The 23852-nt window shown below is 35.1% G+C and overlaps 1 protein-coding gene and 1 pseudogene across 3 annotated transcripts in view; one reads left to right on the top strand and one right to left on the bottom strand.

The window, feature by feature from the left end:
* CCDC18 (coiled-coil domain containing 18) overlaps positions 1–23852 on the bottom strand; it is a 128587-nt gene that overhangs the window by 79562 nt on the left and 25173 nt on the right. For both annotated transcript variants that reach the window (XM_027625945.2, XM_027625955.2), the window contains exons 8-16: positions 23041–23162; positions 21748–22039; positions 16885–17009; positions 15885–16042; positions 9035–9258; positions 7798–7908; positions 7198–7329; positions 692–826; positions 224–301 (exon numbers count right to left, since the gene is read on the bottom strand). In XM_027625945.2, coding sequence (XP_027481746.1) covers positions 224–301; positions 692–826; positions 7198–7329; positions 7798–7908; positions 9035–9258; positions 15885–16042; positions 16885–17009; positions 21748–22039; positions 23041–23162 — 1377 coding nt within the window. The remainder of the gene's footprint in view (positions 1–223; positions 302–691; positions 827–7197; positions 7330–7797; positions 7909–9034; positions 9259–15884; positions 16043–16884; positions 17010–21747; positions 22040–23040; positions 23163–23852) is intronic.
* On the top strand, positions 19314–21533 carry LOC113939601 (annotated as a pseudogene). Its single transcript, XR_003525302.1, has one exon. The product of XR_003525302.1 is annotated as a histone-binding protein RBBP4-like (transcript).

Here is a 23852-nt window from a genome sequence, read left to right as displayed (position 1 = left end):
CAAAAAAAAAAGTTTAGACGATCCACAAACCAGATTATCAACAAATAATTAAGATTTTAATTCACAATGAAGAAAATATACTTACAGAAAATAAGTTCACTGACTCAGGCAAAATCTTTACCTGTGAGTTTTTATTTAAATAATTTTTATAATTTATAGAGAAAGTATAAAAGCTACAGAATGTCTCTATCAAAAAAAAGTTTTAAAAAATTAGCATACTAGCCTTGATTGTTTCTTCCGATACTTGGTTCTGTAATGTTCTCAAAGCTTCATCTTTCTTCATGTTTTCCTTTTCCATCTCCTGAAAACACACAGATTGGTAGCAGAAATATGAGTACATGTATAAATATTTTAATTTTAGCATTACTAATAGGCTGTTAAGCAACTGATTTAATTAGAATTAAAGGTAGGTTATAGAAACATAAGTATTAGTCAGCTGTTAAATAGCACTTTCAGGGGCACCTGTTTGGCTCAGTCAGTTAAATGTCTGCCTTCAGCTCTGGTCGTGATCCCGGGGGTCCTGGGATCAAGCCCCGCATCGAGCTCCCTGCTCAGCGGGAGCCTGCTTCTCCCACTCCCTCCCTGCTTGTGCTCTCTGTTGCTATCTCTATCTCTCTCAAATGAATAAATATTTTTTTAAAAAATAAATAAACAGATAAAATAAACAGCACTTTCACAAAGATGATTTTACCCCTTTGCTTTCCGTCAGGAGTCTGTCTAGTGATTCAAGATGATGTTGTTTACATATTATATCTTGCTGCAAAATGGACATAGTCTTTTCTTGTTCTTTAGACTGTTGGTCTTTTTTCTCTAGTTGAGATTCAAGCTAAACATAAAAACATGATTAACTTTCATATAATTTTTAAAAAATCATGAAACATGTTAAATATACAGAAAAGAATATAATACTCCCATGTTAAATTACTACTGAAATTACACAGATTTTTCATTTTGCCATATTTCATTCAGTTTCTCTCCCTTGAGAGAAGAAATGAAATCACATGGCCAGGTCTTACCTCTCACCAATACAGTTGATTTCCTCCCTCATCAGTACAGCTGACCCTTGACCGACACAGGTTTGAATTGCACAGGTCCACTTATATGAGGACTTTTTACAATATAGTACTGTAAATGTATTTTTTCTCTTCATTATGATTTTCTTAATCACATTTTCTTTTCTCTGGATTTATTGTAAGAATACAAATACGTGTAACATACAAAATATGTATTAGCTGACTGTTTTGTTAGCAGCAAGGCTTCTCATGAGTAGGCTGTTCAATTTTGGGGGAGGCAAAGGTTAGATGAGAATTTTCAGCTGTGCAGAGGGACTGTGCCCCTAACCCCTAAGTTGTTCAAAGGTCAAATGTACTATGCTGAAATTGGTCTGTATCATTCTCTGGTATGTTTCTCACACGTTTTTTGTGTTTACTACATATGTAGATCTATGAATAATATGTATTTTTGTTTTGAAATTTTACACAGACAATATCAAAACATCTGCAAGTTTTAGCGACTTGGTTTTTTTACTCAATGTTGTTTTAGATATTTATCCCTGGATATTTATCCATGTAACCATATGTAGATCTAGTTCATTGCTTTTCCTAAAAGTACAGTATTCTACTGTAACAACTACAGACGTCCTCTCTTCAAATCAAGAAGAGTTTAATATTCTATTTTTCACCATCACAACAATGTTACAATACATCCTGTGCACGTCTCTTTATGTATTAGAGTTTCTTTAGAATAGATCACCTAGAAGTGGACTTTCTGTTTGTAGGATATGCACATTTCCAATTTCATTAGGTATTTCTCTTCAAAGTGCATCAAAATTTATGCTTATATTAGAAATGTGTAAGATTCTCATTCCCATAACTTCAACAATAATTGGTGTTATCAAAATTTCAAAATACCTTTGTGAAGACAAAATGGGAAATTACTGATATGTGTATATGCATATATGTGCATACTACATACAAATGTGGAAAAATTATATGATATATATATAACACACATACATATATAATAAAAATATGACAGAACAAGGTTAACCAGAAAATATTAAAACTAAGTAACTCTGAAAACACTCAAATGAAAATAATCAAATAACAAATTAGAGGAACAGAACAAATAAAGATGGAAGAAAAGTGAACAGAGCCTAAAGGACCTGTTGGACACCATCCGGCAGACCAAAACGCAGATCATGGGAGGAGAGGAGAGGGAAAAAGGGACATTGAGAATATCTGAAGAAATAATGATTGAAAATGTCTAAATTTTGGGCACCTGGGTGGCTCAGTTGGTTAAGCGACTGCCTTCGACTCAGGTCATGATCCTGGAGTCCCGGGATCAAGTCCCGCATCGGGCTCCCTGCTCGGCAGGGAGTCTGCTTCTCCCTCTGACCCTCTTCCCTCTCGTGCTCTCTATCTCTCATTCTCTCTCTCAAATAAATAAATCTTTAAAAAAAAAAAAAGAAAAGAAAATGTCTAAATTTGGGGCACCTGGCTGGCTCAGTTGGAAAAGCATGCAACTCTTGATCTCAGGGTTATGAGTTTGAGTCCCATATTGGGTAGAGAGATTACTTAAATAAATAAAAACTTAAAAAAAAAAAGAAAATGTCTAAATTTAATGAAAGACATGGAAATAAACATCCAAGAATCTCAACTCCAAGAAAGATGAACTCAAAAAGGAATTACATGAACACACAGATATAATCAAAACTTTCAAAAGACAGAGAAATCAGCAAGAGATAAATGAGAAATCACATACAAGGATCCACAATAATATTACAAGCAGATTCTCATCAGATACTTTGGAAGCCAAATGTGTTAATTTACTGAAAAGAAAAAAATGTCCACCAAGAATCCCACTAGCTGGCAAAACTGTCCTTCCAAAATGAGGCAGAAATTAAGACATTCCCAGAGAAATAAATGCTGAGGGGGTTGTGACCACCAGATATGCCCCACCAGAAATGCTCAAGGGAGTTCTACAAAGTGAAATGAAAGGACACTAGACAATAATTCAAAGCCATATGGAGTATTAAAACTCTCAAAGATAACAGCAAGGATAATTATAAAAGCTAGTATTATTCTAATGATGGTTTATAATTACACTTTTTGTTTTCTATAGGATTTAAGAGTAATATATTTAATGAAGAAAAAACCAGTTAGTGTAATTAATTAGTATAAATTTGGTTATAATTCCAAGTCTTTTCTAAATACTTTGAGAGACTAATACATTTGAATGAATTATTAGCTTATGTTTTAGGGCACACAAGGTATAAAGAAATAATTTTATGACATTAATATTGGAAAAGAATAAAAATAGAGCTGTAAAAGGACACAACTTCTGTATATTACTGAAGTTAGGCTGGTACAAATTCAAATTAGAATAATAAAACTTTAGGGGCGCCTAGGTGGCTCAGTCATTAAGCATCTGCCTTCAGCTCAGGTTATGATCCCAGAGTCCTGGGATCAAGCCCCACACTGGGCTCTCTGCTCGGCGGGAAGCCTGCTTCTCCCTCTCCCACTCCCCCTGCTTCTGTTCCCTCTCTCACTGTCTCTCTCTCTCTGTCAAATAAATAAATAAAATCTTTAAAAAAAAAAAAGAATAAAACTTTAGAATGTTAAATGTAATACCCATGACAACCACACAAAAAATAACAATACAATATTCACAAAAGAGAATGGAAATGAGAAAAGATTTCAAAATTTCACTACAAAAAAAGAAAACTGAATTCAAAAGAAGACAGTAACATAGGAAAGAAGGGACAAAAAAACTGTAAGGCATATAGAAAACAAACAGCATCATGACAAAAAGACAGTCTCTATGAGTATTTACTTTAAATATAAATGGATTAAACTCTCCAATCAAAAGATAGAGACTGGCAGAAGATAAAAACACATGATCCAACTACGGTTGACCCTTGAACAATGCAGAGGTTAGGGTGGCTGATGCCATGTGCAGTTGAAAATCTGTATAACTTTTGACTCCGCAGAAACTTAACTACTAATAGCCTATTGCTGACCAAAGCCTTACCAATAACATAAACAGCTGATTAACACATATTTTGTATCTTACATGTATCATATTCTTCTAGTAAAGCTAGAGAAAAAACATTAATAAAATCATAAGAGAAGATACATTTATAGTACTGTTGTAAAAAATCCACAAATAAGTGGACCCATGTAGTTCAAACTCATGTTGTTCAAGGGTCAACTGTATATGCTGTCTACAAGAGACTCACTTGAGATCCAAAGACACAAACGTGCTAAAAGTGAAAGGATATAAAAAGATATTCCATGCAAATAAGTAACCAAAAGAGACCAGGGGTACCTACACAAACATCAGATGAAACACTTTATATCAAAAAAGGTTTTAAGAGACAAAGAAGGACATTATTTACTATAAGGTTGAAAATAGTAGCGAGATATAATAATTATAAAGTTTACTCATGTAATGACAGACCATCAAAATATATGAGGCAAAAACTGACAGAATTGAAGGGAAAAACAGACAGTTCTACAAAAATAGTTGGAAACTTCAATACCCCACTCATAATAATGGACAGAAGACTAGAGAGAATATAAGTAAGGAAACAGAGGACTTAACAGAATAAATCAACTATATCTAACAGACATATGCAGAACACTCTACCCAACAACAAAATACACATTCTTCTCAAGTGTGAAGGGGACATTTTGCAGGATAGACCATATTAGGCCACAAACTGAAGTCTCAACAAATTTAAAAGGACAGATATCATTCAAAGTATCTTCTCCAACCACAACCAGATGAAATTAGAAATGAATAATGAAAATTAAAAAATTCATAACATTGGGGCGCCTGGGTGGCTCAGATGGTTAAGTGTCTGCCTTCGGCTCAGGTCATGATCCCAGGGTCCTGGGATCAAGTCCCGCATCAGGCTCCCTGCTCAGTGGGGAGCCTGCTTCTCCCTCTGCCTCTCTCTCTCTCTCTGTCTCTCATGAATAAATAAATAAAATCTTAAAAAAAAATTCATAACATTGTGGCATTAATTAAACAGATTTTTAAACAATCAATGAATCAAAGAAGAATTCACAAGGGAAATTAGAATTAGGAGACAAATGAAAACAAAAACACCACTTACCAAAACTTAAGAGACACAGCCAAAGTGGGGCTAAGAGGTAATTTACAGCTATAAATGCTTACATTAAAAAACAAAAAAGATCTCAAGTCAATAATTTAACTTCAAAACATAAGGAACTAGAAAAAGAAGAACAAACTAAACCCAAAGCTAGTTGAGGGCAGGAAATAATAAAGATTACAGTAAAAATCAACAAAACAGAGAACAGAAAACAATAAAGTAAATCAATGAAATGAAAAGTTAGCTCTTAGAAAAAATAAACAAAAGTGACAAATCTTTAGCTATTCAGCTAAAATTAAAGATTTTTTTTAAGATTTTTTTTAAAGATTAAAAAAATTTTTTTAAAGATTAAAAAAAAGAACGCAAATTACCAAAATCAGAAATGAAAGTGGGGATAGTACTGCCAATTATACGGAAACAAAAAAGATCATAAGAGAGTATAATGAATAATTGTATGCCCACAAATTGAATAATCTAAATGAAATGGACAAATTCCTAGAAAAACAAAACCTACAAAGACTATATAATAAAGAAATAGATCTGAATGACCTAAAACTAGTAAGAGGTTAAATCAGTAATCAAAAAGCTCCCAACAAAGAAAAGCCCTGAACCTGATAGCTTCACTAGTGAATTCTAGCAAACATTTAAAGAATACCAATGTTTAGGGGTGCCTGAGTCAGTTGAGCATCTAATTCATGATTTCTGCTCAAGTCATAATCTCACAGGTCATGCGATCAAGCAACACATCAGGTTCTGTGCTCAGCACAGAGTTTGCTTGAGATTCACTCCCTCTGCCCCTCCCCCCACACTCTCTTTCTCTCTCTCTCAAATAAAATCTAAAAAAAAAAAAAATCTTTCTCAAACTTCTCCAAAAAAGTTAAGAAAGAGAGAACACTTTTTTTTTTTTTGAAGATTTTATTTATTTATTTGACCAAGAGAGACACAGTGAGAGCGGGAACACAAGCAGGGGCAGTAGGAGAGGGAGAAGCAGGCTTCCCGCTGAGCAGGGAGCCCGACGTGGGGCTGGATTCAAGGACCCTAGGATCATGACCTGAGCCAAAGGCAGACGCTTAATGAATGAGCCACCTAGGCACCCCAAGAGAACACTACTTAACTATTAGACCAGTTTTAACCTGATACTAAAACCAGACAAAAACACTAATGGAAAACTACAGATCAATATCCCTTATGAACATTAAAACCAAAATCAATATAATACTAATAATCCAAATTCAGCAGCATGGTAAAAGGATTATACACTATGACCAAGTGGGATTTATTCCTGGAATGCAAGGGTGGTTCAACATGTAAAACTCAATCAATGTAATACGCCATATCAACAGAATGAAGAAAAAAAAAACCACATGATCATCTCAATTGATGCAGAAAAGTTGATAAAACTCAACACCCTTTTATGATAAAAACACTCAACAAACTAGGAATAAAAGAAAACTACCTTAACACAATAAAAGCCATATATGGAAAACCTACAGCTAACATCATACTGAAAATGGTGAAAGACTGAAAGCTTTTCCTCTAAGATCAGGAACAAAACAAGGATGCCACTTTCACTTCTATTCAACACAGTACTAGAAGTTCTGGCCAGAGCAATCAGTGTCCATCGATAGATAAATGGATAAGCAAAATGTGGTATATACAGACAATAGAATATTCATTCTTATAAAAGACGTAAATTCTGCAATATCCCACAACATGGATGAACCTCGAGGACATTATGCTAAGTGAATTAAGCCAGTCACAAAAAGACATATACTGTATGAGTCCACTTACATGAGGTACTTAGGGTAGTCAAAATCACTGGGACAGAAGAAAGTAGAATGATGGTAGCTAGGGGATGGGGGGAGGGCATAATGGGAGGTATTGTTTAATGGGTATAGAGTTTCAGTTCTGATATTATCCCACACGTCCCTTAGGCTCTGTTCTTTTCCCAAATCTTTTTTTCTCTCTGTTGCTCAGACTGAATAATGTTATTGCTCTATATTTCAAGCTCATATTTTTACACACACACACACGGGGAGTATTATTCAGCCACAAAAAAGAAAAACATAATATCTTACTCTTTCAATCTGCTTTTCCATTTCTTTATGCTGTTCAAGATGAATTTTCTTAGCCTTTTCAAAAGCTAAACAAATTTTCTCATGTTCTGTATTGATATTGGTTTCTAGACTTCTTATCTTTTCATTCTTTTCCTAGAAATATAAAAACACTTTAAAAGAATATAATTGAGAACTAGTTTTACATAAAAGTACGTAAGTAAAGCATTAAATTTGTCAAACTCTATTCTTTGAAGAATCACAGTGGGTAATATGTAAAACTTCAAAAATAAACATTTATTGAAGAGACAAAATGGTTATTTAAAAAAACTGCATCAAAATGAAGATTTAACTATTTTAAAATACTAAAAAGCCTATCAAAGAAGTATACTATTTCCTTCAATTCTACTAGAATAAAAATCAGAAATTGCAGATAACAACTTGCCATATAAGCCTATAAACTTAAAAATATAGAAACAAAAAAATGAATCATCAGAAAAGTTTAGTAGAATTTATACTTTCTTATTCAGTATACTGTACAACAATGATACTAAAACAAACACGCTATCACAAATCAAGTGCCTTAAAGTCACAGTGAATTTGAAGCCAAACAGTTATTTTTACCATAAGCTCCTGCTCTAGTTCTGCATTTTTTGCAGCAATAGAGGAATAAGCAACTATTTTTTCTTCCAGCTGTTTCTCGAGAGTTAAAAGTTGAGAACATTTCTTTGTCATCTGAAAACACAATGAAATAAATAAAAAATTATTTTTAAAAAAATTACTTTTAAAGATAAGTGACAATTTAGAAGAAAAATAGTGAAAGGCCAGGTATATGACAGATTGTTCCATCTATGTAATACATAAGTAGTTAAATTCTGACCCCTATGTCCAGATATGATTGCCTCCTAACCCACTTCTTAAAAGTAGCTGTTAAAGACTGAAATTAGTATAATAAAATGTTAACAGTAGCTATTTCTGGTGGTGGAATTATTAATGATTTATTTTCTTCTTTGTCCTTTCGGTATGTTCAACAAGACTGTACTAATTTTGTAATCTGAAAAGTTATTAATCTCAGTACTAGATAATTTTCTAAGTAAGCTGATGGCTATAATTTAGATTTAGACTGACTAAATCTCCTTTTCCATTACTTACATAATATAAGTTTTTCCTTGGTGTAGGCTACAGATTTTAAAATGAGAAATCAGACATTTTAAAAGTACTCCTACAGACAGCATTAGCCTCAGTTTTAAAGTGTGAATATAACATATACACATGTGGTCCTGGTCTATAATTACCTAAAAAGGCATCCTTATTCTATCCTCAACAGAAATGAAGATCAAATATTCACAAAACACACATTATGCACTTTTCAAAATGTAATCCAAGCATATCTGCATCATAATCACATGCAGTTGTTCACAAACGCAGACTTCTGAGCATGACTCCATACCTACTGAATCAGAATCATTAGAACAGTACCCAGAAATCTACGTTTAACAGGCTTCCCAGCCGGTTCTGCTGTTAGCTAACATTCAAAATCCTCTATTATCACTCCTTTTCTTCCAATTACATAATCCAAGTTCTTGACTTGTAAATGTGTATTAGCCATATTAACTTATACTTGGAAGAAATAATAGACTGCAATATATTAGAAGGTCCACCATGTTTGAGACCTGTTAGCCACTAGAGAGTAATTTCTTAATTTAACATAGGTTAAAACCCAAAGGTTTCCAAATATAATTTTAAAAGAATTTATAACTGATGTATAAATCTGGACTTACACATACAACTTTTACACAACTATAGTACCTTTTTTCTTGTCTCCAAAGTTAGTACATATAAACAGCTAATTCAAGCTTACTTCACTTTCCAGTTTGCTAGAGTTTGAAGCTTTCTCCAGCAGCTCCTCTTGTATCAGCTGAAACTGACTAGTTCTGTGGGCCATGTTAACCTTCAAATCAGAATTCTCAGCTTCTATTTGCATCAACTTAGCACGTAGTTCTTCTATTCCAGAAGCAAGTCTCTGACTTTCTCTTTCATATTGCTTATTCACAGTATGTTGATTTTGGTCTTTTATTCTTTCTGCTAACAAACATAAAAGGAAAAGTGTTCTGTATAAAATTTAAAGAATAAAAACCTATTCAATGTTGAAAGTTTTAATCATAAACAAAGTTCAATTTCTCATCTGAAGAATACTAAAGGGAATGAGAAAGACATACGTTAAGGAAAATATAATGAAGGAACATGGTAAGGTACTTTCTATAATTAAGTACATAACAAAGTAGGAATAAAATCTTCTGAATCATTCACTTTTCTAGACTATTCCTTCACACCAGAAAGAGCCCTTCTCTCACTATAAAATTTTTTGGATAGAAAACATTGTAAAAAAAATCATTGTTTAAAAAAAAAGTCCTGTTTCCTTAAACTGAAGCTGACCATAAAATTTCTCTGGATAACTTGGCATCATTAATATTTTTTTAAGATTTTATTTATTTATTTGAGAGAGAGAGAATGAGAGATAGAGAGCACGAGAGGGAAGAGGGTCAGAGGGAGAAGCCGACTCCCTGCTGAGCAGGGAGCCCGATGTGGGACTCGATCCCGGGACTCCAGGATCATGAACTGAGCCGAAGGCAGTCACTTAACCAACTGAGCCACCCAGGCACCGCTATATCATTAATATTTTGATGTAGGGGCACCTGGATGGCTCTGCCTTCTGCTCAGGTCATGATCTCAGGGTCCTGGGATTGAGCCTTGCATCAGGCTCCCTGCTCAGCAGGGGAGTCTGCTTCTCCCTCTCCCTTCTGCCCCTCCCCCCACTTGTTTTCTCTCTCTCTCATGTTGTCTCTCTCTCTCAAATAATTTTTTAAAAAAGAGTATTTTCATATATTGTATACAGATGCAAGTTCAAAAGCTGAAGACAAATCCTTCCTAGTCTAAACTAGCTCATGAGAATTTAGTGATGCTTTTTGAACTACTAAGGGTTATCAAAGATAGTTGTTCAAACACATCCTTTCTCCACTACAAACATATAAACGTACTCCCACCTAAAAGTGACTGAGCTTTCAGGAGTGCCTTAAAGAGGCATAATGTATATGATTGCATGAGAACACACACAGGTTTGGAATTATGTAGAGATGTACTATGCCTTCAAGGGTTACTTATGTAGCCATTTCCTATCAATTCTCCATATCCCTAATATTTCACTTTCTAGGCTATATATCTATCATTAGCTCTATACTCTTCGATGTAAGAGAATTTATAACATTTATCAACACCTCTAATAACTAGCATTCATTCTGCTAATAATCTCATCACTCATCCCTATTCTCTCTAATCACTTGGCTATCTAATTCTCTCTGCTGTCATTTTCCTGCCACCAGCCAATCATACTTGAAGATAGATCATGATAAGTTAAAGACATATGTGTTAACCACTAGGGCAACCATTAAGAAAATAAAGAGGTATAGTTAGCTAATCAATAGTGGAGACAAAATGGAATACTAAAATATAATTGATCCAAAAGAAAGCAGGAAAGATGAATAAAGGGCATTAGAATAAATAGCAAACAAATACCAAGATGACAGTTTCTTTCTCCCTCTCCCTTTGCCCCCCCCCACGCTCTTTCAAATAAATAAATCTTTAAAAAAATAAAAATGTACTTGACTGACGTAAAATTTACTTACAATAAGATGCACCCATTTAAAATATAAAGTTTGATACGTTTTATCAAATGTTTGGTTTTTTCATGTTTATACCTTTGTAACTATCACAACAATCAAGACATCTAACATTTCCATCAGAAGACAGACAAATGGCCAACAGACACATGAAAAAATGTTCAACATCACTAATTATCAGGGAAATGCAAATCAAAACCTCAGTAAGATATCACCTCACACCTGCCAGAATAGCTAAAATCAAAAACACAACACTGCTGATGGGAATACAAACTGGTGCAGCCACTTGGAAAACAATATGGAAGTTCCTTAAAAAATTAAAAAACAGAATTATTATATGATCTAGTAATTGCACTACTGGGTACATATGCAAAGAAAATGAAAACTAGTGTTTTCAAAAGGATATATGCACCCCTATATATTTATTGCATTATTACTTATAGTAGCCAAGATACGGAAGCAACCCAAGTGTCCATCAATAAATGAATGGATAAAGGAGATGGGGTGTGGGTGTGTGTGTATAAAATGGGATATTACTCAGCCATAAAAAAGAATGAGATCTTGCCATTTGCAACACGAATGGACCTAGAAGATATAATGCTAAGTGAAATAATAAGTCAGACAGAGAAAGACAAATACTGTGTGATTTCACTCACATGTGGAATTTAAGAAACAAATGAACAAAGAAAAAAAGACAAAAAAACACTCTTATATATGGAGAACAAATTGGTAGTTGCCAGAGGGAGGGGGAAAGAGTTAAATAGATAAAAGGGATTCAGAGTACACTTATCATGATGAATGCTGAGTAACGTATAGAAATGCTGAATTACTATATCGTACACCTGAAGCTAACATAACACGCTATGTTAATTATACTTCAATTAGAAAAAACCCAAAAACCAGAAAAACATTTCCCTCAGAATCCCTTGTACTCCTTCTCAATTTTCTTTGGGTTTAATTATGTCTTTAATTTTTCTTACAGTGAAAGCTTATTGATTTTAAACATTTCTTCTTTTCTAATCTAAATATTTAAAGGTATAAACTTATGTTTAGGCAATGCTGTAGCTCCCACTAATTTTTATATGTTGTATTTTCATCTTTACTACAAAATATCCTATAGTATCTCCTGTGTTTATTTCCAAATATTTAGAATTTTCCAGGTATCTTTTTGTTATTAGTAGCGGACATTAGGTTTTCTTAACCTAATTCATGAATGAACCTGATTTCAGTTTTTTAAAATGTTTTGAGACTTAGTTTCTTGGCCAGCATATGGAGTATCTTGATGAATATTTTACATACATTTGAGAAAATTGTATATTCTGGTGATTATTGTGTAGAGTGAATGTCAATCATATTAAACTTCTTTATAGTACTTAAGTCTTCTTTCCCCTTAATGATTTTCTGTGTAGTTGTTCTAACAGTTACTGAGAAAGAAGTTTTGAAATCTTCAAATATATATGTGGGCTTGTTAATTTATCCTTCTAGTTCTGTCAGTCTCAACTCTGCTTGGTCTGAAATTAATATAGTTATTCCATCTATTTTTATTGATATAGAATTGACATATAACATTGTATTAGTTTCAGGTGTATGACATAATGATTTGATACATGTATATATTTTGAAATGATTACCACAGTAAGTCTATTTAACATCTGTCATCACATAACATCTGTCATCACATATAGTTACAAATTTTGGGGGGGGATGAGAGCTTTTTTTTTTTTGAAAGATTTTATTTGAGGGACACCTGGGTGGCTCAATCGTTGAGCATCTGCCTTCGGCTCGGGTCATGGTCCCAGGGTCCTGGGATCAAGCCCCGCATGGGGCTCCCTGCTCAGTGGGAAGTCTGCTTCTCCCTCTCCCACTCCCCCTGCTGTGTTCCTTCTCTCACCGTGTCTCTCTCTGTCAAATAAATAAATCTTAAAAAAAAAATTTATTTCAGAGAGTGAGATTGAGAGAACGAGCGGGGGGAGGGCAGATGATGATATATATATATATATATATATGAGTGCAGACATCTTTTCAAGATAGTGATTTCAGGGGGGTGGGGGGATGGGGTAGCCGGGTGATGGGTACTGAGGGCACGTGTTGTGATGAGCACTGGGTGTTATACTCAACAAATGAAACATTGAACACTACATCAAAAACTAATGATGTATTATATGGTGGCTAACTGAACATAATAAAAAGATAGTGATTTCAGATGTCAGGTAAATACTCAGAAGCAGAATTACTGCAACATATGGTAGTTCTACTTTTAATTTTTTGAGGCACTTCCATACTGTTTTCCAAAGCGGCTGTATCAATTTACATGCTCACCAACAGAGCACAGGGTTCTCTTTTCTCCACATCCTCAACAATGCTTATTTCTTGTCTTTTTGATGATAGCCACTCTGACAGATGTGGGGTTCATTGTGGTTTTGATTTGCATTTCCCTGATGATTAGTGCCGTTGAGCATCTTTTCATGTGTTTGTTTACCATCTGGATGTCTTCTTTGGAAAAATGTCTATTTAGATCCTCTGCCCATTTGTAAAAAATATTTTATTTATTTGAGAGAGAGAAAGAGAGAGCTGGGGGAGGAGCTGGGGGGGTGGGACAAGCGGACTTCACACTGAGTGCCAAGCCCAACCTGGGGCTTGATCCCATGACCCTGAGATCATGACCTGAGCTGAAATCAAGAGTCAGATGCTCAACCGATTGAGCCAGGTGCCCCACCTCTGCCAATTTTTTAATTGAATTTTTTTTTGTATCAAGTTGTATGAGTTTTTATGTATTTTGGATATTAACCCCTTATCAGATATGATTTACAAATGCTTTCTCCCACTTTATAGGTTGTCTTTTCTTTTGCTGGACAGAAGTTTTTTAGTTTGATATAGTCCCACTTGTTTATTTTTACTTTCTTGCTTTTGATTTTGGTGTCAAATCCAAAAGAAAATCATCACCAAAACTGATATCTAGGAGTTTTCTTATATTTTCTTCTAGAAGTTTTATGGTTTCAGGTTTTATATTAAAGTCTGTAATCCATTTTGAGTTGATTTTTGTCTGTAAGATTAATAGTCTACTTTCATTCTTTTGCATACAGCTATTCAGTTTTCCTGACACTGTTTATTGAAAAGACTATCCTTACCCTACTGTTTGTTCTTGTCTCCTTTGTTGTAAATTAATTGACCCCATAGGCACAGGTTTATTTTTGTGCTCTCTACACTGTTCCATTGATCTATATGTCTGTTTTTAATGACAATACCATACTGTTTTGATTATTATAGCTTTGTAACATAGTTTGAAATTAGGAAGTGTGATGCCTCCAGCTTTGTTTTACTTTCTCAAGATTACTTTGGCTATTTGTGGTCCCATACAAATTTTAGGACTGTTCTACTGTTCTATAAAAAATGCCATTGGAGGGCACCTGAGGGGCTCAGTCGGTTAAACATCTACCTTTAGCCCAGGTTATGATCCCAGGATCCTGGGATCAAGTCCTTCACTGGGCTCCCTGCTCAGCGAGGAGTCTGCTTCTCCCTCTCCCTCTGCTCCTCCCCCCTACTTGTACACACTCTCTCTCTCTCTCTCTGTTCTCTCTCTCAAATAAATAAAATCTAAAAAATATATATATATATATATTTGTTTTAAAAAGAAAGCCATTGGAAAGGAGCTAGAAAAAGAACAACAAATGAAGCCTAAAGCCAGGAGAAGGGAAATAATAAAAATTAGAACAGAAATAAATGATATAGAAACAAACAAAAAAAGAAATCCAGAAAGGATCAATGAAACCAGGAGCTGGTTCTTTGAAAGAATAAAATTGATAAACCCTGAGTCAGACTTATCAAAATGAAAAGAGAAGGGCATCTGGGTGGCTCAGTCAGTTAAGTGTCTGCCTTCAGCTCAGGTCATGATCTTGGAGTCCTGGGATTGAGCCCCACATTGGGCTCTCTGCTCAGTGGGGACTCTGCTTCTTTCTTTCCCTCTGCCCCTACCCCTGCTCATACTCTCACTCATTCTCTTTCAAATGAATAAATAAAAAATCTTAAAAAAAAAAAAAAAGAAAAGAGAAAGGACTCAAATAGATAACATCATGAATGAGGAGAGATCACAAGCAACACCACTGAAATACAAATAATTATAAATTAGGAAAAATTATATGCCACCCAGTCAATCTGGAAGAAATGGATGCATTCCTAGAAACATATAAACTACCAAAACTGAAACAGGAAGAAACAGAAAACTTGAACAGACCGATAACCAACAAAGAAATTGAATCGGTAATCAAAACTCTCCCAATCAACAGAAGTGCAGGGCCAGATGGCTTCCCAAACATTTAAAGAAGAGTTAATACCCATTCTTCTCAAACTGTTCCAAAAAATAGAAATGGAAAGAAAACTTCCAAATAGCCCATTGTAGGGCTCAATCTCATGACCCTGAGATCAGACTTGAGCCAAAACCAAGAGTTGGACATTTTAACTGACTGTGCCACCCAGGTGCCCTATAATGCAAAGTTCAACAATTTTGAAATTTTTGCTGTCTTACCAACCCAAACTAGTACTAACAGATTAACTAAACTTTTTTTTTTTAAAGATTTTATTTATTTATTTGAGAGAGAGAGAGAGAGAGAGAGAGAGAGAAACAGCATGAGAGGGGAGAAGGTCAGAGGGAGAAGCAGGCTCCCCGCTGAGCCGGGAGCCCGATGTGGGACTCGATCCCGGGACTCCGGGATCATGACCTGAGCCGAAGGCAGTCGCCTAACCAACTGAGCCACCCAGGCACCCCAGATTAACTAAACTTTTGATAATCTATTTCTCTAAAAAACTATCATAAAACACTTAGAATTAAGGGGCGCCTGGGTGGCTCAGTCAGTTAAGCATCTACCTCAGGTCATGATCCCAGGGTCCTAGGATTGAGCCCCACATTGGGCTCCCTGTTCAGCAGGGAGCCTGCTTCTTCTGCCCCTCCCCCACTCATACTTGTGCTCCCTGAGATAAATAAATAAAATCTTTAAAAAAAAAGACTTAGAATTAAACATTTCAATTTAATACACTCACCTAATTGATTACCTCCTAGTTTTACTGGTTCTGTCTCTAAACTATTTAATTTGCCACTTTGTTTGTCATTACAAGCAAGAAGACTCTTAGATAACTGATTTGCAGCCAGGTTTGCCTGAAGCTTTTGAATTTCTGCCTCCTTTATCGCAAGCTTAATCCTGGAACAAAATAAAATACACCAAAAATTATTAGAAAGATCCTATACATCTCATACCATTTTTACCTTTCAAGTTAGCAAAAATTTTTAAAACTCTATTTGTTAACTATTGGGCAGGATACAGAAATTCTTATATACCATTGATTGGAATGTAGACTGATTCAGCTACTTTAAAAACTTGATAGTACCTAGTAAAACTAAAAATATACACACACCATGACCCAGCAATTTCACTTTTAGGAATATACACTGGAGAAACTGGCATATTGTAAAAGGAAACATGTAAAGGTATGTACTTTGCAGCACTGTAATACAAGAAAACTAGAAACAAGGTAGCTATCAATAAATAGTGATACACTTATAGGACAGACTCCTATATAGATATTAAAACTAACCATACTAATCCACCCATTGGTTAGTCACTTTTTTTTTTTTTTTGGTTAGTCACTCTTACTACCTACCTCAACATGTATGAATTTAAAAAATAATGCTGCGTGAAAAAGCAAAATTACAAACAATATAAGCACATAGTATATTTTCCACGTATGGATGTAAACATATACAAAATCGATTGAAGAATATACATCCAATTGAGGATGGTGGATACTTAGGAGAATGAAACTTGTGGGAAGGAACATCCCATAATGTTTTTAGTTTTTACTTAAAAACATTTGAAAAAATATCACAGAATGTTAAAAATAATCAATTCTTAGTTATGGAAACAGATATTTGTTATAATACTTGCAGAACTTTTCTGTACATTTTTCATCTTCTCAAAGATTTTAATTACCAATTAAAAAAAAACATTGTATTTGCTACAACTTCAGCATCTGAAAACCATACCTCAATTCTGAAATCACCATTTTATTTGCCTCACAGCAGCCAATGTAATTGTCTTCCTTGTTTGACAAACTACTCATCTGGTGTTTAGAAAGAGATGATTTAAAACCAAACATTTCTCTTTTTAACTGCAAATTTAAAAACACACATATATAAACTTACAACATCTATGATGCAATTGTTTTATTATTCAGAACTCCAATTTTTAAAAATTGTGGGAATTGATAGAAATAACCTAGTGTCCATCAATAGGATAAATGTATAAATACATTATGAAACATTGACATAACAGGAAAACCACAAGAGTTAAAATAAACCTGAATTATATAAATCATTTGGAGACATCACATAACACTACATTAAGTGAAAAACAACAGAGGCACATGTAGTATTTTCCAAAATATATTAGTTATATATGTTTTTCTAGAGCATGCATATGTGGCAACATTTAAAATACAGACAAGAAGGATACACATGAGTTTCGGAATAGTGCCTACCTCTGTGGAGAGATGGAAAGGATTGGGATCTAACACAGTACATAAAGAGGCTTATTTATCTGTAAAATTTTATTCTAAAAAAATATGAAGTGGATATCACAATATATTACTCAGATACAGCAAATGGTGTGCTGCATTGGTCTCTGCTTTTCTGTATGTTTGAACAATAAAGAATTTTTAAAGTTAGTTATGAAAAGGGGCAAGATAAGCACTTAATGACTACCATCTTCAAACTATAACCAAATCAAGCTTTCTAGAAATGAAAAAAATTCCCATTTCCAAACCACGTTACTCTTAGTGCACGAAACACAGGATCAAATATTACCACACCAACTTCAGAATCACATACAAAATAATTCTTGATATTGAGTCAAATGAGAATATCAGTTTAAAATGAATGCTATTGGGGCGCCTGGGTGGCTCAGTCGGTTAAGCATCTGCCTTTGGCTCAGGTCATGATCCCAGGGTCCTGGGGTGGAGCCCTGCATTGGGCTCCCTGCTCAGCGGGGAGCCTGCTTGTACCTCTCCCTCTGTTCCTCCCCCCACTTATTCTCTCTCTCTTTCAAATAAAATCTTTTTAAAAAATTTTAAAAAATGAATGCTCTCTGTATCTAATTACTATCAAATTTCAAAAGTAAACAGTACATTAAAAACCTAAGCAAATAATCAGGATCCTAGGAAAGTATATATAGCAGAGGGCTGGGAATCAAGAATCATACATTCTAGTTTTAATTCTGCTACTAGCTAGTTATAAAAGTTACTTATTTCCTTGGTGCTATATTTCTTTGTCAATAAATGATGGTGTTGAATCAGATGATTTCTATGGTCCCTTTCAGCTTAATTCCATGACAGTTTAAAATTGGTTAAGTCTATATATTTGAAACCAGCCATGATGCATTTATATACACTTTTCTCCTGATCTCACCTTTATTTTACACCTATCAATAATGGACTTCTGATACAGTTATACTTACTTTCTTCCTAATCTCACTTATATATGGTTATATGTATAACTGAAAGAGAAATGGTGGCCAGCTATCATAAAAACATTTTAATGTTCCGTGCATTCTAATAAATACATGAAAATTTGTACATTATTATTCATTAGAAAAATGCAAATTAAAACCAAAATGTGATACCACTTTATACCCACTAAGATGGCTAAAACCTGAAAGACAGATAATAAAAAATGTTAGCTAGGATGCAGAAAAACAGGAACCCTCGTACATTCCTCATGAGAACAAAAAATGGTATAGCCACTTTGGAAAACAATTTAACATAACTTTACCATATGACCTAGAAATTCTACTCCTAGGTATCTATCCACTTAAGAGAAACGAAAGTATGTCCACACAAAGAGTTGTATGCAAATTTTCACAGCAGCATTGTTCTTGATAGTCCAGAAGTGGAAGCAATCCAAATGTCCATCTAATGGTGAATAGATAAGTAAAATGTGGTATATCCATATAATGGACTAATATTCAACAATAAAAAGAAATGAAGTACTGATACATGTCACAATGAATGATCCCCCCAAATTTTTATGCAAGAGACCATACACTATAATTTTATTTATATGAAATGCTCATAAAAGACAAATCTCTAGAGAAAGATATTAGATTAGTGGTTTCCTAGGGGTGGGTGTGGTTACAGGGACTAATTATAAATAGACACAAGGGATCTTTTGGGGAAGATAAAAATGTTTAAAAGCTAGACTGTGGTATTGTTCCAAAACTTGTAAGTTTACTAAAAATAACTGAACAGTACAATTAAAATGAGTGGATTCTATGGTATGTCAATGTTACTTGAATAAAGCTATTTGTAGAAACAATAGAGGCCGTGCATGCAGAGCAAGCGCCCGTAGCCTCCCCGCCCCTCTGGCAACGCTCCACCCCAGGATCCCCGCCCCCCCCCCGCCCCGCTTGCCAGCCCGCCATGGCCGACAAGGAAGCAGCCTTTGATGCAGTAGAATGTGTGATCAACGAAGAGTACAAAATATGGAAAAGAACACCTCTTTTCTTTACAGTTTGGTGACCCATGCTCTGGAGTGGCCTAGCCTAACTGCACAGTGGCTTCCAGATGTAACCAGACCGGAAGGGAAAGACTTCAGCATTCTTTGACTTGTCCTGGGAACACACATGTCAGATGAACAAAACCATGCTGTGACAGCCAGTGTGCAGCTCCCTAACGATGATGCTCAGTTTGATGCTTCACACGATAGTGAGAAAGGAGAATTTGGAGGTTTTGGCTCAGTTAGTGGAAAAATTGAAATAGAAATCAAGATCAACCATGAAGAAGAAGTAAACCAGGTGTGTTACATGCCCCAGAACCCTTGCATCATTGCAACAAAGACTCCATCCAGTGATGTTCTTGTTTTTGACAATACAAAACATCCTTCCAAACCAGATCCTTCTGGAGAGTGCAACCCAGACTTGTGTCTGCATGGACATCAGAAGGAAGGCTATGGACTTTCTTGGAACCCAAACCTCAGTGGGCACTTACTTACTGCTTCAGATGACTCTGGGACATCTGTGCTGTTTCAAAGGAAGGAAAAGTAGTGGATACGAAGACCATCTTTACAGGACATCATATAGCGGTAGTAGAAGATGTTTCCTGGCATCTGCTACATGAGTCTCTGTTTGGGTCAGTTGCTGATGATCAGAAACTTATGATCTGGTATACTTGTTCAAACAATACTTCCAAACCAAGCTACTCAGTTGATGCTCACACTGCTGAAAGTGAACTGCCTATCTTTCAGTCCTTATAGTGAGTTCATTCTGGCCACAGGATAGCCGACAAGACTGTTGCCTTGTGGGATCTGAGAAATCTGAAACTTAAGTTGCATTCCTTTGAATCACACAAGGATGAAATATTCCAGGTTCAGTGGTCGCCTCACAAAGAGACTATTTTGGCTTCCAGTGGTACTGATCGCAGACTGAATGTGTGGGATTTAAGTAAAATTGGAGACAAACAATCTCCAGAAGGTGCAGAAGATGGGTCACCAGAATTGTTGTTTGTTCATGGTGGTCACACTGCCAAGATACCTGATTTCTCCTGGAATCCCAATGAACCTTGGGTGATTTGTTCTGTATCAGAAGACAGTATCATGCAAGTGTGGCAAATGGCAGAGAACATTTATAATGATGAAGATCTTGAAGGAAGCATGGATCCAGAAGGACAAGGGTCCTAGATATGTCTGTATTTCTTGTGATTTTAGACTCCCCCTCTTTTTCCTCTCAACCCTGAGATTGATTTAACACTGGTTTTGAGACACGGACTTTGTTTGGCTATCCCTCTATGATAGGTACCATCAACAATGTTATTAGCCCAAACAGAGGGTGTTTTCTAAATATTAACTGGGGGACTTGATTCAGTAAAGCCACAGACTTACATTTAAATTTTCTTTAGGAATTTTCTAGTAACAAAGGTCTAAAGTAGCCACAGAAAGGGGAATATTATGTGTCGTTATTTTTCTTCTTGGGCTATATCCCCAAGTTTTTCAGACTCCTTTAAGTAAAGGCTAAAGTAAGGAAGGAGTAGAGCCAAGTGAGGTAGGTGTCTGAGACATGAAGTATAAATACCACAAGATGTTGTTTTTATTCAGGAAATGGGGGAAATTCAAGTCATATAAGTTCCTGTTCTAAAATTTTCACACCTGACTTTCCAGGATACACATTTTCCTATGTAGACCAGTCTCCTCTCAGTTTCTTCAGTTAAGTCAAAACTATGTGTTCCTCTTTCCCCCATATATTTTTGCTTGTTAGTGTATTTCTTGAGCTGTTTTCATATTTCTTTCCTTTCTGTGAAATGGTTTTTTAAAAAACTTGGGACCACCAAGTTGTAAAGATGTATGTTTTTACCTGATAGTTATACCACAGGTAGACTGTCCAGTTGAGTTGAGAAGAGTGAATTGATAGCTTGTATTTGTTTTTAAAATTAAATTAATCCTGGATAAGAGTTGCTTTTTTTTTTTTTTTTTTTTTTAGGAGTCAGTCTTTGACCACTAGTTTGGTACCATCTCTATTTTGGGTGACCTGTTTCACCAGCAGGCCTATTACTCTCCATGACTAACTGTGTAAGTGCTTATAATGGAATAAATTGCTTTTCTATGTCAAAAAAAAAATCTATTTCTAAAAAATCCTGTGTCGTTCTTACATATGGCACCTCAGAGACTAAGAAAGGGTGGAAGAGTAGACAGGTTAAGTGCAGAAAAACAAAAGGGATTAGACAGAAAAGAAATTGATGATTGAAAGTACAGATACGTAAAAATAAATACCCATATACATATATACATACTAATAAAGCAAACACAACATGATGACCTTTTAAAAAGCACTTCAGTAAAATTTTCTTTTTCATCCATACTTACTGGCAACTGGGACATAACTTTTTCCAAACTTCTCAGTTCCACCCTCGAACTTTCTATTTCTTGTTGACACAAATCCAGTCGCTCAGTCTGTGCTACAACACGGACCTTTAATTCTCGGTTTTCATTCATTAGAGAAAACTTTTCTCTAAGTACTTCTTCTTTGTCCTCTAATTCACTCTCTAGCTTCAGAATACTTTGCCTAGACTCAGTTAGTTGTGCCATAACTTCTGAATTTTTCAGTGCCATGATCCTTAGTTTTTCTTTTCCATTGTTATTTTCTTCTTTTAACTGCCTATAAAGAAAAAAGCATAAAAATGAAAATAAAATATACATTCATTTTCAGTAGTCATATTTAGTTAATCTCACTTTTAAAGTATTTTAAAGCCTTAATTCTAGAACTGTAACACCTGCTCACATTTACTGAGTGCCTACTTTCTACACACCAGAAACTCACAACTTTATGTGAGCAGCACTATTATTATTCTCTGTTTATAAATAAGGAAACCAAGGTACAGAAGGGTTATGAAACTTTGCCAGTGTCTCATAGTAAGTAGGAGAGCAGGATAACTCCACTATCTTCAAAGCCTTCTGCTCCCTTTAGAAAAGTGTAAGACAGGAGATCTAACTCCAAAATCCTAACTCAACATATTGCAACATGAAGAAAGTTTTAGATTATATAAGGAAAAATCATGAACTATTAGCCACAACTCTAAAAAATAGTAATCAACCATTAACTGATTACTAGGCAGTATTATTTTCAAATATATATATATATAGCTATAAAAACATGTCAAACATTAGAACAATCTGTAGAAGTGTTAGTAAATGGATAAATGGATAAAAAATGTGGTACATCCATACAGCAGAATAATATTCAACAAAAAATGAAATACCGATATACATCACAATGCATTCACAGTGTCCTTTTTCACATTTTTAATGTCTCTGAAATGAGAATGCTGAACTAGGTGATTCACATGATTTGAAGAACACATATTTTACTAACCAGCTAATGTCACACTACAAGAACATTATGTGTGTGTTCATTTTCTCTAAATATATGCAAAGCAAATATGCTGATATTACTCTGTATTTACAAGTATATTAATATCAACATGCTTTATTGGTTAAAAACCCTAATGTTATACCTAGAAAACAATTTCAGTCATGAAACCTATCTTTCTATGTAATTTAAGGCCATGATTACAATATACAAAATATTCTATCTTAAAATGTTGCAGTTCTTTCTCTATTTCCACACAAAAATCCTTTTTCCACAATAGGATACGGTACCTTAATTTCTCTTTCAGAATTTCAAGGTCACTTTTATATAGACCACACTTTTCCTGTAGCTTTTTATTTTCTTTTTCACAGCTAATTAGATTTTTCTCTAATATTTCTTCTTCAACTTGAACCTAAAACAATAATTTGTTTTAAGTGGACATACTACTGTGGTCATAAATTTTAGGTGTTTCAAACTAAAAAGTAGTGATTTCAGAAATAAACAGGAGAGTAGAGTAAGTATTCCACATGTTTAAGTCCCTGATCTTGTAGTAAAAGAAGCAAAGTAAACTTCCTGGGCAGTAACAAAGGACAGGGAGGGGGACTCTACCACCCGTCCAGAAATGGTTAAGAGCCTGTGACAGAGGGGCAATGGCACTACTATCTGAAAGCAAGTGTTCTGGCCTCACAGGGGCAAGGCAAGCAACTCATGTAGCGATGCTGCATCAAGTTACTAAAGGCTAACTATACTGCAAATGCTCTGGAGAAATAATTTTTGAAATTTTAGCCACTGAATACTCCCACTGAAATCACAGTCCAAATCTAAAACACATAACAGTCAAGTGCCCAGGGGGCACCTGAGTGGCTCAGTCGGTTAAGCCTCTGCCTTTGGCTCAGGTGGTGATCCCAGAGGCCTGGGATCAAGTCCCGAATTGGGCCTCCTGCTCAGCGGGGAATCTGCTTCTCCCCCTGCCCCTTCCTGCTGCTCATTCTCTCTCTCTCTCAGAGAAATAAATAAAATCTTTAAAAAAAGAGATAAGCACCCAGGTTGGAGTGGTGGGAGAAGAGGGCTCAGATCTGCCCCACTTTCTCTGTTACATCTA

Source organism: Zalophus californianus, chromosome 4 (genome assembly GCF_009762305.2).
Source record: "Zalophus californianus isolate mZalCal1 chromosome 4, mZalCal1.pri.v2, whole genome shotgun sequence".
NCBI lineage: Eukaryota > Metazoa > Chordata > Mammalia > Carnivora > Otariidae > Zalophus > Zalophus californianus.
This window is presented reverse-complemented; position numbering and strand designations above follow the sequence as displayed.